Source organism: Denticeps clupeoides, chromosome 6 (genome assembly GCF_900700375.1).
Source record: "Denticeps clupeoides chromosome 6, fDenClu1.1, whole genome shotgun sequence".
NCBI lineage: Eukaryota > Metazoa > Chordata > Actinopteri > Clupeiformes > Denticipitidae > Denticeps > Denticeps clupeoides.
The window spans coordinates 464,924-484,867 of record NC_041712.1 but is presented as its reverse complement, the minus strand read 5'-3'; the positions used below and the strand labels follow the sequence as shown (position 1 = coordinate 484,867).

General features: G+C 41.4%; 1 protein-coding gene and 1 non-coding gene across 4 annotated transcripts; both read left to right on the top strand.

Moving 5' to 3' along the window:
- Positions 1 to 31: 31 nt before the first annotated feature.
- Positions 32 to 19,325, top strand: LOC114791939 (solute carrier family 35 member F2-like). Of its 3 annotated transcripts, none has more exons than XM_028982524.1 (10): positions 32 to 116; positions 7,699 to 7,817; positions 10,932 to 11,033; positions 12,014 to 12,186; positions 12,272 to 12,399; positions 12,496 to 12,655; positions 17,380 to 17,536; positions 18,144 to 18,196; positions 18,340 to 18,494; positions 18,729 to 19,325. In XM_028982524.1, exons 3-10 carry the CDS (start codon positions 10,933 to 10,935, stop codon positions 18,906 to 18,908), a joined length of 1,107 nt encoding a protein of 368 aa, XP_028838357.1. In that variant the 5' UTR covers positions 32 to 116; positions 7,699 to 7,817; position 10,932; the 3' UTR covers positions 18,909 to 19,325. The 3 variants fall into 3 exon arrangements, with proteins under 3 accessions (XP_028838357.1, XP_028838359.1, XP_028838356.1); XM_028982526.1 differs by having other exon boundaries at positions 10,927 to 11,033; positions 18,769 to 19,325; XM_028982523.1 differs by having other exon boundaries at positions 10,927 to 11,033.
- Positions 13,915 to 14,021, top strand: LOC114793233 (U6 spliceosomal RNA). Its single transcript, XR_003750224.1, has one exon. It is a non-coding gene; the product is annotated as a U6 spliceosomal RNA (small nuclear RNA).
- Positions 19,326 to 19,944: the final 619 nt, after the last annotated feature.

Sequence of the window (19,944 nt, the reverse complement as noted above, 5' to 3'; positions counted from 1 at the left end):
ACCTGGCGGCTGTGTTACCCCGCCTCTCCACAACTGTTTCCTTCTGCTGGGAAATGTAGAAGGAGGAAAGATGTGCATCCCCGCTGCTCCTTTCGTCTCGGAACCATCCCTGCCAGGTGAGCGCTTTCTTTTGATCTCGGACTCGTCCTTGCGGGAATTTCCCCGCTGAACGTGGGAACAGGAGACACGTGTAGCCCCTGTTGTCTTCTGAATAGCCAGACCTGTTGCCTGTTTGCCCAGAATGAATTTATTCCATCACAGCCTCGGCTTTAGAGAAGTTCGGTTGGTGTCGCTGTTACTGACCAACTGTGAGCGGGCTGTGCACGTGTGTGTTTTAATGACTAATAATGACTAGATCAGCGTTAGATGCGGCCAAATTAAATAAATTGTGATATTTCAATGTGTATTTTAATTCATTATTAGGGCCCGAGAACCGAAGATGCAAAGCCCCATTGTTTTTTTTGTTTTTTTTTAAACGATTATTATCTTTCCTCTCCTTCTTGCAGACTCAAGTTTATTTAAATTATAATTTATGCAAAGCTTGCACATAGACACGTTTGACCTCTTCTGGTATACATACACTTTCAGTACTGCCACCAGAATGAATATGCATGTGCAATAACTTCACCCAACAGAGTGAGATCATCTGGATTGATAGTATCATAAAAAGGAATTTGAAACTAGGATTCCAGACCATGTGTCCAATTGACTCCAAATTTGGCCTGACAATAAAACATAGATTCAATAACATTTATTTCTTATATAGGCCAATCACATACAGTATGTTTTAATGGGCTTTGACAGGCCCTGCAGTTGACACCCCCCCCACACTTGACCCTTCTGCACACAAGGAAAAACTCCACACAAAAGAACTCTAGGAGAGAGAAAAAAGAAAGGAAGAAATGTTGGGAAGGAGTGATACAGAGAGGGACCCCCTTCCAGGGTAGAGTGAGTCTGCAAGTGGTGTCAGTGCCGGGTTGATGATTGTCCAATAAGAAAGAAAATAAGTCCTTCAGTTGTAGAGGTGGAGAAGTCCAAATTGTAGTCCAGTGTCATGGTGTAGATTACTTGTCCATTATGATGCTACTGGTCCACTTGAAGATCCCTGAAGCTGTAGTTGTAACGGTGGTGGTGGCTGTGGTGACCCTCTGGTTTGTTTCATGGTATGTCCTTGTTTAGCAGTTGTCAGGAACCAGGATTTATCTGCTGGTCTCTACACTGGAGTCTGCCAGTAGTCTGGACGCTTGATTCCGTGTCTCGGAGAAAAACAAACAGAAGCAGCGGCAGACGGTGGCATCGTACGACCGATACTGAAATATGTGGTTATAGCGGTATATTGGTGCTACAGTGGCCCGGTACCCTAACTAGGACAGCCTAACTAGGGTGAATTTAACTCTGTCTGTGTCTAACAGGGGGACTGTGTGATAAAGTGGACTTAATAATTGACTAGGGCTGCAACAGCGAATCGATTGAATCGATAAAAATCGATTACTAAAAGATTTGGCAACGAATTTCCTAATCGATTCGTTATGTCGCGCGACGCGGAGACGTTTGATAATTTAAAAAAAAACTTTATTTGAGCGCGGAGTGAACACACTCGGTCTCTCTCGCGCACACATACTAGCTGAATTTGGCGCCTCATAGACAGCGCGGAGCAAAAATAAAAAAAAACAAGCGGAGGTAGAGGACAGATACATGGCGGAGGCAGAGAAATCTGCGCGATAATATGCAAAAGCGACATGGCACGGCACGGGACCACGGCAATGATCCTGCACCTGAAACGCGTGTTTAATGAGGAGGAAGGGAGTTCAGCAGCAGGGGACGTCACTACAGAATCCTACTTTTGTTCCGTTTTGAAGTGAGGAACATAATGTCCCTGGTGCTGGTGTTTAACTCGCCGTGGAGGAGAACTAGACGGGGACTTACAGCGCCACCTACAGGTGTGGAGGGGGGATGAAACAGCGTTCAGACTGTTCTGGACGACGGAGGGTGGTAGTAGCCTAGTGGGTAACACACTCGCCTATTGTGTCCCTGAGCAAGACACTTAACCCTAAGTTGCTCCAGGTGGACTGTCCCTGTAACTACTGATAGTAAGTTGCTCTGGATAAGGGCGTCTGATAAATGCTGTAAATGTAAATGTTTACCCGTCATCCAGCTTGACAAGCATGACAAGTTAGCGTTAGCGCGTTAATAACAGTAGTAAAGCAGGGGCGCTATAGTTACTTTGCATTAAAAGACTAAAGACATGTTTTTATTCACTAGCCTTTTTTGGACCATTCATTTTTCAATCTGTTGTCATGTATAGCTACACTGCAATAAAAGCTTTTCTTACCTAGTAATTTTGTCTCGTTTACTTTACTTTACTTTATTTGGCAGACGTTTCCAGTCCAAATATCTAAAAAATCTTAAATCAAGATTACTAGACAAGAAAAATGGCATGAGAAAATTAAGTGATGCTTAATCTCAAACTTCTGTTTGAGATTATATCTCATTTAGTTTTATTACCCCATTGGCAGATAATTTTGCTTATTTTAAACAATTTTAATTTTGAGATGTTTTATCAGAAAACAAGACAATTTCTTATGCTATTTCATGTGTCTAGTAAATGTATCTTGATTTAAGATTTTTTGAGAGATTTGGACTGAAATCAGGACAAAACTACTAAGTTAGAAAAGTGTGTGTGTGTCAGTGTGAGAGTTTGTGAGTGTGTGCGTCTGCGAGTGTGTGCATCTGCAGTGTAGTGTAGAGAACAAGTTCTGACAAGTTCAAACAAATCCTGTTAAATTTTCTGATTTGTATTGTTCTTTATTTTTTTTATAAATTATTTATCGTTCTGGCAGCTCAGGTGGCACTTTATTTTAAAAAAAAGTCTATATTTGGCAGATGTAAAGCATGTGTTAGTCAATTTTTATTTTATTATTATTATAACAGCTCAAGGAGCAACATGTTTGTGCACTTTCTAAAGATTTTGGTTTTGTTTTTGAATAAAGGGTTGGAAATGAATGCTTTTCTTGTTTTTTTTTTTTTATCCGATTACGAGTCATCGAAAAAATAATCGACAGATTAATCGATTATTAAAATAATCGTTAGTTGCAGCCCTATAATTGACACTGTGTCTGGGACTTTAACAAAGAAAACAGATGTATTTTCAGTTTAGATTTAAACACTAAGACTGTGTATGAGTCCCGGACACTGACACAACTGCTGAGCTCTATATGAGCAGGATCTTCTCCCAGCTGTGACGTTCTGTACTTTGGGTACCAGTAGTGACCCTGCACCCATTGATTGAAGGGTCAAATAACTAAGAGTTCACTCAGGTAAGGTGGAGCGAGACCATTTAGAGCTTTATAGGACTAAAGTAGGATTTTGTAGTCAATCCTAAATTTGATGGGTAACCAGTGCAGTGATTGTAAGACTGGGGTGATGTGGTCAAATTTCCTAGTTCTAGTTAGAACTCTGGCTGCAGTATTCTGAACTAGCTGGAGTTGCATTAATCTAATCTTGATGTAATAAATGCATTGTGTATTGAGAGCGTGACCGCTGCACTCAGATCAAGCAGGACAAGCAGCGAGATGCGCCCCTGATCAGAGGCCAACAGCAGGTCATTAACCACTTTAACCAGCGCTGTCTCAGTGCTATGATGAGGTCTAAATCCTGATTGATATACTTCGTGGATATTGTTACAGTCTAGGTATGCGCTCAGCTGCTGGGCTACAACTTTTTCTAAGATTTTTGATATGAACGGAAGGTTGGATATCGGTCTATAATTTGAAAGCTGACTGCGATCAAGATCCGGCTTTTTAGTCAGGGGTCTAATGACTGCTACCTTGAACGAACTTGGTACGTGGCCGGTGCTAAGCGACGAGGTAACAATTTTGAGGATAGAATTTAGAATATCGGGTTCTACTTGTTTAAGAAAACTTGTAGGAAGCGGATCCAAAGTACATTGATTTGATGATGAGATTAGTTTAATTAGTTCATGCTCTTTAAGGAGGTTGAAGCGTTCTAATCGGTGGTTAAATATTTGAAGATTATTTTCCATAGAAATATTGACAGAGCTGTTTGTTGTGCTTTTAATCTTGTCTCGATTCGTAACTATTTTAGTATTAAAGAAATTCATAAAATCATCGCTACTATGATGATATTGAGTGGTAGTATCCGTTTCTGTCTTATTCCTGGTTTGGCTATAGTTTTAAACAGGAATCCGGGATTATTTTAGTTCTTGTCTATTAATGAGGACAGATACGTTGATCGAGCCGCGCTAAGAGACGTATTATAGTTAAGGAGGCTCTCCTTCCATTTTATTTGAAATGTCCATGCTAAATTCACTAAGAAACTCAGAGTAAGGTCCAGGGGGTCTATAAATAATAATCAACCGAATGAACTTATGGTTTTTATTTTGCAAGACTAAATGGGTTATTTTGGTATAGAGTTACCATCCGACCTCTACAACTAATACAAAATGCTGCAGCACGACTGATCTTCAACCTTCCTAAGTTCTCCACACCGCCCCTCTGCTACGTTCCCTCCACTGGCTCCCAGTAGCTGCACCATCAGGTTCAAAATACTGATGCTGGCCTACAAAGCCAAACATGTAGTAGCACCATCCTACCTCACAGCCCTTATTACACCTCGCACTGAACCTGGTATACTCCGAGCCTCCAGTACTGCTCGCCTGGTCCCTCCATCTCTGAAGGTAAAAGGAAGACGCTCATCTAGACTCTTCTCCGTCTTGGCCCCTCGGTGGTGGAATGAACTTCCAGCTCAGTCACTGAGCACCTTCACACGGCAGCTCAAGACCTTCCTCTTTAGAGAAGATTTAGATGAACTTGTAACCTTCTTATTGTCTGACTTCTGTATAGAAACTAGAACAGAGTGAATAAAAGATTGTATGAACTAGAATTGATTTCTTCATCGATGGTAACTTGAAGTCTGCCAAATGCCTTAAATGTAAATGTAGTTAAATCCTTGTCCGGGTTTATGAGTAATACCGAGGTTATCCTTATAAATTACTGGGACGCCACCTCCTCTTCCAGTTAAGCGAGGTTGGTGTACATAGCTGTATCCAGGAGGACTAGACTCGTTTAATGCTACAAATTCGTTTTGTTTTAACCAAGTTTCGGTCAGGCACAGTACATCGAACCCCTGATCTGTAATCATTTCATTGACAATGAGCGTTTTAGGTGTAATGGATCTAAAATGTAATAATCCTATTCTTATGCCGGGGGTGCTGGTGGAACGTTCAGAAGGAGTGATAGTAACGGGTAGTAAGTTGCTGAAACAGACACCCCGCCCAGTCCGTGGAACAGACACAGTGTCAGCATATATATGAGTTTTATTATTAATGTTTCTTGTAGAATCTCTTGTTTTAATAGAGCGAGGTACAGACACAGTGTCAATATTGTACACGCTGGGTTGCGGCTCTACGCAAATGGCAGATGCTCGGTTTAGCCGGTCTGTCTGCTGCCTGGTCTTGTTTTTTGGTTCTAACACAGGGTTTTATTCGCTGGTGCCGGTATCCTCACGTTTCTAACTGTGGAGTCGGTGGACTCCTCGCTGAGGGGGAGAAGATGTTCTGAACGCGGACCGGTGTGTGGTGGCCTGGTGGCGGGGGAGCTTGGCGGGTCGCCCCGGTAGCCGAGCAGTCACCCAACTGCCCTGCTGGTACCGGCGCCGGGCTAGACACACTCACCGGCTGACTGGGCTGGAAACGAGTCGATTAAAACTTCTGACTCCATAATTAAATATTAATTTCGGATGCGCCCCTCTAGCTCGGCTATTTTCTCCGTCATTTCAGCTCTTCTCTACACGTTCTGCAGGTACATTTCTCGCCACTGACGGAGTTAGTCAATCTGTACAGTTCACACGCTGCACCGGGGATTAGTGAGGGAGCCATAATTTACGCTTTTGGTGAATTTAGGAAGTCCTTAGAAGTAACACCAGCTCACACCAAGCACACCAAACTGCAGCACCGGAAGCCAAGATTCCCAGTCTTAAAATGGCAAATTTACCTGTCTGTTGTTGGGAAATAAAATAATAAATTATACTAATTGAGATGGAAACTTCAGTCTCGCACCATAATTATATCCATATATGAATTGACACATTGGTACAGCGTCACCAATTGTCAAGAGATAAAGTGCCACTTTGCACTTTCTACTGTTCTGCCTGTACGTCGTTCATCAGATTAACATGAAATTTGGTGAACATGCTTTGATATTTCAAATGCGAGGTACAAGTTGTGATTTTTTTTTGGAGCAAATACTTTTTTTTTTTTTTTTTTTTTTATACAATGAATAAAGTTTAATTAATATACCCCAAACTGGGTCACCATGTGTGAACACATTTCCAAGTTTATTAGCTAAAATGCATAACTATTTATTTTTTACATTGAGATGTGATAACACACATATAAACTCTCATGCTTAGCTCATTACCACATTAAATTTACACCAAACTTGCTGAGCATCAAGACAACAAGTTAAAAATTGTGATGTTGTGCTGTGTGGTGATGTTAAATCATTTATTTCAAATTCCCCTGTTACCTGTGCATGAGTCCCTCTGTGTATGAAGCTTGTAAAAACTCTTCCAGGCTTAAAGCTTGATCTCTGAATGTTCTGGAGAGAAGGAGGGGGGCGATCGTTTGGATGAATACTGCATTTGGTAAAATGATTCTGCATGCGTCCGTTGTTTTACAGTAACATCACAGGGAGTTGCACCATGTTTGCTATGTATTTATTGTTTTAATTTCCAGTTTTTAGAATTCATGCCGCATTGAACTATTTAATTGATTGATTGGGGGGAAATAAGTGAATGAGTGTCCACCAGCGGGATCTCAGGAACTGTTTAAAATGCAGCATCTCCTAAAAAGTAGCAATCTGTACCACTAAGATATTAAACCAAGCAAATCTATGTCATGTGGATGTTGTGGAAAGCTGCGTGAGCATGTATTCCATATCCTTGATATCAGATATCCGAGTTGTTCTTTTTCTTGGGTTTGGCAGCACTAGACCAAAAAACACTCGTATTTGTGCCACAAGTTGGAACCAGGTTTTCACCAGTGAGGCTGTTTGCTGCAGTAGTGCCAAAGTCTGAACTACTTGCACTAGTGGATATTTGGCCTGAACTAGTCTTCACATAAGTAATAATAATAAAGTGAAGTGATTGTCACATGTGATGCACAGCACACGGTGCACACAGTGAAATTTGTCCTCTGCATTTAACCCATCACCCTGAGTGAGCAGCCCGGGGAGCAGTGTGTGGGGACGGTGCTTTGCTCAGTGGTACCTTGGCGGATCGGGATTCGAACCGGCAACCTTCTGATTACGGGGCCGCTTCCTTAACCGCTAGGCCACCACTGCCCCTGGTCTCTGTTTAAAAAGTTTTATTAGTTCACTAGTTAAGTCAACTTACTTAAGTCATAATGAATGGACATTATGCAAATGTTTCATACTGAGGAAGAAATGGCATTTGAAATTTGACATTTGACATTCTGAAACAGAATTTCATTGAACTTGTTTCCTTTGCCAAACTAGTCTAACACTCTTCCACAGTCTGTGGAGACAGCAGTGGACAAAAATGATAAATAATCATGGTAAATAAAGCCAGTGATATAGCTGTTGAGTGTTTCTGCAGGACGGGAAGATGCGTTGAGGATATAGGCACTGAGGAGGTCATGCACTGTGTTGTATTCAACAGAGAAGTCCAGGAGCATCTGGATGGTCACCAGAGACCGGTGGACCACCCCATCATGAAGATCCACGCAGGCGGGTTAACCAGTTAGGCATCCTAAACAACCCTCCATACCCCCAGAGGTGGTAAGACTGCTATTTTCCTGTCTCCCTGCCAATATACAGGACCATATACAGGGCTTTGTCCATCTTCCATCTGTGTTAAATTTACACTCCGGTATCAAATCCCATCTTCCGACACGAGGATCACCCCAATGTAAATGAACAGACACTTTAGTGCTCAGATTCAATTTGTATTTTTTTTCTGCAATTTCACAAAACCCATAAAATGTGCGTTATTTGGAAGCACCGGCCCCCTCCCTTTTAGACAGGTGTGAGACTTCAGCCCCGCAGCAGCAGGCACACGTTCGGGGGCAGTCTGTGGGGACTGGGTACACAAATACGCCTCAGTTAGCTCCTTATTCAACCTTAAATACTGCTCAGCAGGCGGAAATTCTATTTATTCTACATGGAAATAACCATATTCATCATTAATCTATGTGCACATGAGCAACGATCCCAGTTCAATTTTACAGTGAAAAAATGTTTTGGGCCAGAAAAGAATTAGTTGGTACTATTTCTATACATCCTATTTTACCTTTAACAAGTGCGTTTTCAGTGGCCCAGAGCTTTTAAACTATATTTTTTGTGTGTAAAAGTATGGCAATGCACAGTTCCCATGTGAAATGCTCTGTGGCCCTTACTCCCCGCAAACGAAGAAGAGAAAACCAATAGGATGCCATGCGATCATGATGCCAGGACAGCATGGGCACATGCCTGACCGTGATGCTACCCCCACCACGATGCCTCCCTGGGCAAATATTAAATACCACCTCTGCAACCTGCAGTCAGAATCTAAAGCCAGTTGCAGACCATATGGCAGGGCTGGCACTTCCCTCAGTAATTGCAGTTAAAGCGCTGTTCTTGCAGCCTTGCTCAGCACAAAAAAAGGCCGTGGTTAAAATCACCTCTGTGCACCACCCTTAATTAAATAGCTCGGGACACTCAGACACTGCTATAACCTCGCCAAACTTCCACATTGGTCTGAAATGGCTCTAATCTGCGCTCATATGTGTTAACTGGCCAGGGGGTTCACATGGATTTGTTAAATATTTTTTAAACGTTGTGGTAAGCAATGTGAAGTGATTGACCCAGCCTTATTCCAAAATGGATTAAATTAATTTTTTCTCAGAATTCTACACACAACACGCATAACGTGAAAAAGTTTGCTCGAGGTTTTAGCAAATTTGTTAAAAAGAAACAACCCGAGAAAGCACATGTACATAAGTATTCATAGCCTTTGCCATGAAGCTCTAAAATGAGCTCATTTGCATCCTGATTCCTCTGATCATCGAGATGTTTCTGCAGCTGAGTTGCCAAAAGTTGATAGGATTTGGAAAGACATGCCTGTCTATTTACAGTCCCACATTTGACCGTTCATGTTAGAGCACGAACTAAGCAAGGAATCAAAGGAAATGTCTGTAGGATTGTCTGAAGGCACAAATCTGGCCAATACATCCCTACAGTAAAGCATGGTGGTGGGGATGTTTTTCAGCTGCAGAAACTGGGAGACTAGTCAGGATAGAGGGAAGGATGACTGCAACAAGATGACTTCCTGGATGAAAAGCTTGTTGCATCATTCAAAAAGACTTGAGTCTGTAATTGAGCAAAGACTGAATAATAAATGTGCCAAAAACTTTATTTGCATTATGTGGCGGCATGTGTAAAATTGAGGGGAAAATTAATTTAATCCATTTTAGATAAAGGGTGTTCCAGATTCAGAGAGTGAGAGTGGCGCACGGGGGGGGGGGGGGGGGTGCAACGCTTGTTTGAACTAACTATACAAAGAGCCACTAGTTGCTGATATGGAATAAATGCAGATTCTGCCCCCTACTGTGAGATTTTGTCATGCACACACGGGTTTCCAGTTGGTATGTAACACCGCATACTTAGGAAATATATTATAATCAGTCGTGCTAATTATCCAGCACACAGATTAGAATTCACAGTGCGAACCGATAATAACTTGCTCACTTGCATTATGACCAAGCCAGGGTTGACCGTGACTTTTAATTTCATAGCATATGAGATGAACAGAACATTTTATTTCATGTTTGGTCGAGTCCCTAAATTACCCATTGATCTGATGTTCCAGTATTTGTTGGGAGATTATGAATTATGTAGAGTCTACCATGTCACTGGCACGGCAGCATTCAGAATAGCAACAGGAAGCATTGCAGTAGGACTTGTGAACCGTCCCCACACACTACTCCCCAGGCGCCTCTCATGGCTGCCCACTGCTCACCAAGGGTGATGGGTTAAATGCAGAGGACACATTTCACTGTGTGCACCATGTGCTGTGCTGTGTGTATCACAAGTGACAATCACTTCACTTTAAATGGCTTTTTTGGATCAGCACCCAAACATTTTATTGGACGTTTCTTTATACAGGAGGTCAGAGAAAGTAATCATATAATCATGTGACTGGTGATGGAAGCAAACCAACCTGCTTCGATGGTGCATGATTCCCGCGTTTCATCCTGGGTTGTAGGTCTGAGTCTGACTACTAACCGACTTATTATTCTTCAAACCCTTTTTTATTCAGAGGAGAGGCACAATATTCTTTACTTTACTTTATTTAGCAAACGCTTTTATCCAAAGCGACTTACAAGAGGAAGACACCAGCAATTCTCGTTCGATTTCTATAGAATATTGAGTTTACAAACTAAGAGCCCTGATAAGGCTCAGACTTGTCAGCGAAGAGCATGCTCAGAGATTAAGTGCTAGACGAAGAAAAAAATTATAATGTATATATGCATTTTTGTATTGTTTGTGCAGTGTACGCATGTGCGTGTGTAAGTGTTAGATTTCTCTGTAATACATTTTGAACAAGAGGGTTTTCACCTGCTTCTTAAAAGTGGTGATAGTCTCGGCTAGTCGTGTGGAGGAGGGCAGGTTGTTCCACCAGCCAGGGACAACAACGGAGAACAGAGAAGATTGGAATCGGAGACCACGTGAAGAAGGAATTTTTAGTCTCATTTCATTTGCTGATCTGAGAGAGCGTGCAGGAGTGTAGCTATTCACACCATCACAGCCCCTGTGAAGAAATTTAAAAAGTAACTTGAGACTCAAATTCTTTAGGAGCTTATGCTGCCATGCTGTATTAGATCCTCATGGTTTCTTTCTTCTTTTGCAGAACAGAATGGATAATAATGAGTCTGATGTGGAGTCCCCTGGTTGTGCTGGACCGAACAGGCCAGCCATTCGGACCTTTGTATCTAAGATGAAATACCTCTTTACATGGTACAGATTGTTTACTTCGTTATGCAATGCCTGCATTGATTTATATCCTTTCAAAATGCTGCAAGCTCGTGTTAGTTTGTTAAATGACTGAAAGGTTCACCTGAACAGGAACACTCAGAGAACCTGTTCCCATCAGTGGAAAATGGGTTAAGAGTGTGTGAACTTGAGTCAAGGTGATCGCTGATTGCTTAGTATATCAATACAAAAAATCAAATCAGTGTTTGTCATTTAAAGACTGATATATTTATTAATACCATGATGCACCCCAAACTGATCAGATTAGACTCCCACTCTCTCCTGTTTACTGAAGATACTCAACAATTCATTTGACCGTGTAAATAATCCCAGAGGTTGAAATAGATATGTAATATTTTGTCACAGATATGTAATATTGCATACTTTTCTTCAATACAGTACTGATCAATGTTTTTCTCTAATTTATTAAATTGGTTGTTCTACTTTTAGTACTGATTTGTTTTAGGTTATATTTATGCAGATATATAAAAAGTACTAAGAGATTCCCAAACTTTTAATTATCAATGTATTATAATGACTCAAGAGAAAGTTGTATGATCTTTTGTCATTTTCTGACAGAGTGAATATATAAATTAAATTAAAATAATCTCTTTTGCAGATGTATTCCTCTATATGGCGTTGCAGCATTTCCTAAGATCGACTTTAATATCTACTTTGCTGTGCTGGTGTTGTGCCAGATTTTTTTAGTTAGCTGCCTTAGCTGATTAATCAATAAGGTGAATTTGCTGCTATTTGTTCAAATCCTTTTTCTCTCTACCAAGGATCTGTGGTCCACTGACTGCAACACAAACCCAAATTATGGGTCCAACCCCATGCTTACTAGTTGTAGAGTTGTTCTTTTCCAAAAAGATCTATTTTGACTGTTGAAGTACTTGTGAAAAGAAAAGCATTATCTGCTGTTCACCTTTACAGTCAGTATGTAATACTAAGCTTATGCTTTGCAGGCACGTCTTGAAAACCATAGGCCTGGGCCAGGTTCTTTCCGTTCTGATATGTGGAACCGCTGTCACGTGCCAGTATTTAGCAGAGAGAGGTGTAGAGACACCCATGCTACAGAGTTTCTTAGTCTACACCTTACTGCTTCTCATCTACACCTCCATACTTGCCTTCAGAAAAGGTATCACATTCAGCTTCTGAGAATTATTTTTTCTCTCAATGTTGCTTTTTATAATAAAAAGTTTTGTTCTGTCTTGGTTTTACAGGTGATGAAAGTATTTTTGGAGTTTTAAAGTCAAAGTGGTGGAAATATGGATTAATGGCATTTACAGATGTGGAGGCAAATTACACTGTTGTGAAGGCGTACCAGTTTACTACCCTGACAAGTATTCAGGTACAAAAATCATTGTCATGCTCAATGCTGCTCTGGGATTTTGTTGTCAAATCTCTTGATTTGTAATGTTCTTTTTATTTGTGTTTTGTGCTCTAGCTGCTGGACTGCTTTGTGATTCCAGTTCTCATGGTCATATCTTGGATCTTCCTGAAGACACGTTACAGGCCAATGCATTTTGTTTCTGTGGCTGTTTGCTTGCTAGGGGTTGGAGCTATGGTTGGTGCAGACCTAATAGCGGGCAGAGACCAGGGTTCTTGTGAGTATTCAGTATAATCTGTTTCCTTCTATTATATTCTATTGCAAGAATATCCAACCATTCATTTTTAAGGTGGAAGGGCTTTTTGTCCAAGTTGCACTACAGTTCCATTTTATGAGATTACCCAAAGCATGAACTGTGCAGGTCTGTTTGAAACCTGTGACCATTGTAGATAACAATCAATGACGCCCTTATCCAGAGTGCCATACAATTAGTAGTGACAGAAAGTCCCCCTGGAGACACGGTCTTGCCCAGGGACACAATGAGGTGGGGTTTGAACCAGTCACTACTACCATTCATATGATCTTGAATATCCTAAAGCTTTTCTAAAAAATTTTTTTAAATTTCATGGGGGGTAATAATGATCTGCACAGTGCCCACAAACCAACAGACTAAATATATTATTCAAATGATATCATTCATGCTAGCAGCATGGCGGATGAGGAGCTAGTGTTCCGCTTCTATATTGGTCTCTGCTATAAGCGTGGGAATGGAGGCGATCTAATAATGAAGTGTTTTACATTTTTCCAACATTCTTTAATGAAAAAAAACACACAATTACAATGTAATTTGTAATGCTCAACGAATGCAGTCATACAATTATTCCCCACTTTTCTTTCATACACTGTTTTACTTCCTGCCTGTCATGGGCTCATTAGTATATTTACATTTACATTTACAGCATTTATCAGACGCCCTTATCCAGAGTGACTTACTATCAGTAGTTTCAGGGACAGTCTCCCTGGAGCAACTTAGGGTTAAGTGTCTTGCTCAGGGACACAATGGTAGTAAGTGGGATTCGAACCCGGGTCTTCTGGTTCATAGGCGAGTGTGTTACCCACTAGGCTACTACCACCCATTAGTAATGCAGAATATCTGTGAAGTCCTCAGTCATCCAGGTCATGGTTATCTCAAATCAGGTTATTTCACTGGCAACTGGACTTGACAACGTTTCAACGTTTCTCCCTTCCATTCCAGAGGGCTTTCTCAAGTCTGTCTGACTGGTCGGACAAGCAGGTTTATAGACCTTGTGGAATCCTGAAGGTGGTAACCTCCTCTGTTTTAATGAGGGTTGCTGGCAGTAAAGAGCTGGCTCTTCTGTGTTGAGCCATGCGTTTCAGTTTCTGTCTCCTGTGTTGCCAGGTTTCAAATGAAGGGGGATGTTGTGTTTGAAAATCCTCTTGAGCTTTTCAGACACCCCTGCAACATAAGGATTGACAAGACTTTTACGTTTGTTCTCTTCCCTGTCTGTTGCAGCAGTGCTCTTGTTTCGGCAGCACATATACTAAAATTGGAATGATACAGAGAAGATTAGCATGGCCCCTGCGCAAATGACGCGCAAATTCGTGAAGCGCTCAATATTTTTGGGTAATATATAGCAGTAAAGGAAGGTTGCCGGTTCAAATCCCGATCCGCCAAGGTGCCACTGAGGTGCCACTGAGCAAAGCACCGTCCCCACACACTGCTCCCCGGGCGCCTGTCATGGTGCCCACTGCTCACTCAGGGTGATGGTTAAATACAATTTTCACTGTGTGCACTGTGTGCTGTGCTGCTGTGTATCACAATGACAATCACTTTACATTATTATTATTTTTTTTTTTTTGTTATTAGATCTTCTGGATTTCAGAAAGGCCCAGTTAGGACATGTTCTGAGTGACTCCTTGATATTCTTGTGTACCTTCTCTTTTCCCACTAGAACAATGCAGAAATATTAAGAACACACATTTGTCTGAATCTGCATTTATATTAATAAGTTGAAATATTTGTATTTAAAAAATAAAAAGACCAGATCAACTCCACATCTGTGCTTCTGCTGTTCATGCCCACAAAAATCTCTGATTTGGCTATTACTCACGTAAATGTAGTCAATTAATGCTGCAGCTCTGCATGCAGTCCAGTTAGGAGAGAGAAGAGTTTCAGCTGAAAAGCACATTAAAACTCTCCACGGTTGGTCAGGAGTCTTCCAGCCTTCTCCGCTTCATCCCGTCATACCAGCACATGAGCTTCTGCTGGTTGGTCCCGTCTAACCTGGACATTATATACAGGGTTGGCACCCTGTATAATTCCATTGTGGTCCCACATCGTTGTACATCACATGGGTACATGCTGAAGATGCAAAAAACCATGTAGTTCCATAATGAAATACGGGCAACTGGACTTGAGAACCCTCTGGAATGGAAGGGTGGAACAGTGTAAAGGTTCCATCACAAGTCCAGTTGCCAGTGAAATAACATTTTTGAGAACCATGACCTGGATGACTGAGAACATTCACAGATATAATGAAAAGCATGCCCGGTTTCCCAGTTACACTGGGGACAATGTCCAAAATAATAACCATTGTTGTGGATTCCCTAAAATCTAAACTTCACGTTGTTTTCGCAGAGCAATTTTAGCAAATTTTGTGAGCATCATTGATACCTTTGATGACTGCGTTAAGACGTTCTGTAATGGCTTAGTCCATTTCCGCACATGGCATAACCCCTCTCATACTTGTGGAATTCTTTGTGTGTTATTTAATGATGTCACTTTCTCACACCTGAATACAACTTTGTGTAAGATTTCAATATTACAGTACAGATTGTGGAACATGATTTTTGTTAAAATGTTAATTTCAATGGATTACTAAATAAAAAAAAAAACCCTGGGACGTCCACACGCTAATAATATGGTATAGTACTGTGAAGTATAAACTGTATGCAATGGGAGAGATTTTGATATTCCTGCGGTAGGCCAGTATAATCAGCTCCGTGAAAATCACCTACGCGAAACCACGCCTACTTTCAGCACGAGCCATTAGTTTTAAAAAATGGGTGAGAACACACGGCAGGGTTTCCGTGGATCCTTAGAAAGTCTTAAATTTGACTTTCCAAAATTTAAGTCCTTATATAACATGACTAAATGACCATTAATCTTTAAATCCAGAGTCCATAGGTCTTAAAAATACTTCAAATCCCAATAAATCAAATGAAACAAGCCTTCAAAAGTAATCCGCATGCACTGAAATGACCAGGGTGGTCCTAGCCTGTTTGGTGACCTGCGTGAGGCCAAAAAAGTCATTTTGAGTTTAAAAATCACAAAAATAAAATCTTGGAATCCTGTTGGGACTGCATGATAAAATATGAACAAGCATAATACTATTGAAATATTTTCTGTTAATATTTTTTTATGTAAACTCTACAACTGAATAAAAAAAAAAAATCCTATTTTAACTGGCTTCCCGCTGCAGTGCCTTTTCTATACACATGATAGAAACAGAAACAGTCGTCTTATCCAGGTCCGGGTCGCAGAGGCAGCATCCCAAGTAGGGAATCCCAGACAGCCCTCTCCCCAGCCACCTCCACCAGCTCCTCCGGCAGGACCCCAAGGCGTTCCCAGACCAGACCGGAGATATCATTTCTGATATCATTTCTGATATCATCTCCTGCTGGCAGGACATGCCCGAAACACCTCCCCAGGGAGGCATCCAGGAGACATCCTGACCAGATGCCTGAACCACCGCAACTGGCTCCTCTCGATGTGGAGGAGCAGCGGTTCTACTCTGAGTCCCTCCTGAATGTCCGAGCTCCTCACTCTATCTCTAAAGCTGCGCCCGGGCACCCTATGGAGGAAACTCATTATGACCGCTTGTATCCGCGATCTTATTCTTTCGGTCATTAACCAAAGCTCATGACCATAGGTGAGGACTGGGACGTAGATCTAGCGGTAAATCGAGAGCCTTGCTTTCTGGCTCAGCTCCCACTTCACCACGACAGATCGGTTCAGCGTCCACATCACTGCAGATGCCGCCCCAATCCGCCTGTCCATCTCCTGCTCCCTTCTTCCCTCACTCGTGAACAAGACCCCGAAATACTTAAACTCCTCCACTTTGGTGATTGGAGGTGCTGATCCTCATCCCAGCCACTTCACACTCGGCTGCGAACCTACCCAGCAAGAGCTGAAGGTCCGAGCCTGATGAAGCTAGGAGGACCACATCCTCTGCAAAAAGCAGAGACAAGATTCTCCTGCCACCAAACTAGACCCCCTCCACACCACAGCTGCACCTAGAAATTCTGTCATTGTATGTCATGAACAGAACTGGTGACATAGGGCAGCCCTGGTGGAGTCCAACCCTCAGCCAGGACGAAAACCTCAGCCTCCTCCTCAATCTGAGATTCAACGATCGACCGGACCCTCCTCTCCAGTACCTTGGAGTAGAAAAAACCTCATACGTCCTGGGTATCTCATGCCTATGGATTTTTAGGGCCGTCGTGGTTGACACGTCCTCAACATTGCGTGGACATTGGGGGCAATTCCGGTGGAGTGGCAGACTGGGGTGGTGGTCCCTGTTTTTAACAAGGGGGACCAGAGGGTGTGTTCAGAAACAATTTACTGTTACATTTACTGTTAAATTATATGCCACAATATATACCATCTATAGTTCAATTCATATCATGATAGAATTTTATGCCATATTGCACAGCCCTAACATGATGATGATGACCCATTCAGACTGAATCCATGACCAGGAAAAGTGTACAGGATGATTATTATACGCACTCATTATAACCTCTGGAGGTAGACTATGGTATTACAAGAGCAGGCAGGATTCTGCTAAATGCAGTAAATACGACAGCCGTATTTCACCAAACATTCTTTGTTTTTATTTAAAAGCATCGTACCTTTTTAAATGTGTGTTTTTCCATTTGGTTTCAATCTAAAATGTATTTCTGTCTGTTTGTCTGCAGCTAGTGATGTTCTGTTGGGCGATTGTTTGGTGCTCATAAGTGCAACTCTTTATGCGGTTTCCAATGTCTGCCAGGAGTACACTGTGAAGAACCAGAGCTGTGTGGAGTTCTTGGGAATGATTGGTCTGTTTGGGACCCTCATAAGCGGAGTGCAGTTGTGAGATTTTTTTTTTCTTTTGAGTTTTAACAAAATGATTAGCAAGTGTTCATCGCTTTCTTACTATCTCTTTTTCTATCTGTTGCTGTCCCTTTTCCACTGGGCTCAACTGCATGTCCACTGACTTCAGAACCCAGTGTCACAAACATACTCTGCCTAGTTTTTGGTTCCAAATTTGAAATGTAGAAAGATGTGTATGGTGCACATTTCCAGATGCTTCTTCTGCTTCTGTTGCTTTGTTTGAACCCCGACCTTTTTTTGTGTGTAATATTTATTAAAATCACAATGATATGCATTATCACAATACAGCACTTAAGTCTATCCACCATGTCTTATAAGCAGACAGGGTGTTTAATATCTCACTGTACATATTATACATTGCTGGTGACCAGAATTCTCTCTCTCTCGCCAGTCCATTCTGTGTTCCTTGTGTTCCTTCTATTCTACACTCATCCTTACCTTGATCATCTTATAAAAATACCACATAATATTTGTATGTATGATATATTTTGTATTGCCCTTCCTTCTAATTACAAAATGTGTTCAACATATAATGCAATGTTTGTTGTGTATGTCTAATCTATGTTCATATGTACTATTAATATAGATCTATTTTGGAAACCAAAGCAGTAACAGCAGTTACATGGCATTTTGAAGTCTGTAAGTAACACAAATGTTGACATTTCTTTTCTTTTACATTTTACAAATGTCTGGAGTGAAAAGTTTCCCTGTTTTTTTTTTTTTTTTTTTTTTTTGGATTTTCTCCCCCCACCATGATCACAGTGTTCATTTTTTATTTCCAGATCTGCTATTTGGGGCCTATGCTATGTGCATGTGCGGACTCTATAGCCTCATGCCTGTGGTGATTCAAATGACCAGCGCAACAGCGGTCAACCTCTCACTGCTCACGGCCGATCTCTTCAGCCTGTTCTGCGGCATTTTACTATTCCACTACAACGTAAGTAAAGGTCTCTTGCTCAGGGACACCATGGTAGTAAGTGGGGTTTGAACCTGGGTCTTCTGGTTCATAGGCGAGTGTGTTACCCACTAAGCTACTACCACCCTACTACTCCCCTTGCCTTTTGTCCTGATCACTCACCTTTAGTTCATATTTATACCAGTGGACATTCATTTATACAAATGGAAGTTAAATTTATTCTTTAATTCATTGTGGTCTTTTCTTTTCCCTCAGTTTTCCGGCCTTTACATGGTGTCCTTTGTCATTATCTCAGTGGGATTCATCATGTTTCATGTCGTGCCAACCCAAGTACCCACTATAGCTTTCCAGACCTGTTCATCTAATGAGGATGAGCAGACAGAAGCAAACACTGGTGGGCAGATGAAGAGGATTGAAGAGGTCAACACTCTCTGACGTACAAGGAAGGAAGTGGGCTGAACATCTGGACTTGTGTATATATACATCGCATAGTTGTACATACGTTGAACGATGCTGCAAATTCTTAAATCAGAGCATATCTGTTTTTCCTTTGACTGTTTAAACCATATGTGTCTTTTCATAAGTGATTAATGCAGCAGTTAAACATCATTTGCCTTTTGATATTAATATTCTGTTGCGAAGCTGTTAATGAAGTTGTATGATTAGAAATGTAGTTCATGCTTTTAAAGCTCATTGTTCCTCCATAGCTATTGAATAGAACTGATATGGTGGAGCCACTGATATGGTGCGTGGGAGTGTGGTTGAACTGGAGGCTACTTTAACCAACAAATTTTTTATATATGTTTTTGTGTGAATTTATACTGAGCACTTATTAAAGTGATTTTATTTTAAGTAATGTAACTTGCTGTGTTATGATGAACTGGACGACTGGTGGAGCTGCAACAGGAACCATATCTGCCCATATAGGTAGCCTGGCTTCATACAGTCAGAATAATAAAATGAAATTGTCAATGCTCGTCTGCATTTCAAAGAACAGAAACAAATGTGATGATATTAATGTTGCTGAGTAGGTGTCACTGTGGAGATATCAGCACAAACTGCTTCAGTGTTCACAATCACCAGATGCTAGAACTTCACACAATCAGATCTTCAACTGCCATACAAAAGCAGAACATTCAGCACTACGTGAAAGTGAAGTGATTGCGAAACACTGCAGCACAGCACACGGTGCACACAACGAAATGTGTCCTCTGCATTTATCCCATCGCCCTTGGTGAGCAGTGGGAACCATGATAGGCGCCCGGGGAGAAGTGTGTGGGGACGATACCTTCATCTAGGGGACCCCGGTGGCACCTCGGCGGTTCGGGATTCGAACCGGAAACCTTCTGATTACTTCTGAACCGGCTTCCTTAACTTATATATAAATATGTATATATACATACATATATTTACATATTTGCATTTTAAAAAATGGTAAACGAAGACGTCGATTTGTCTGACACGACGACGA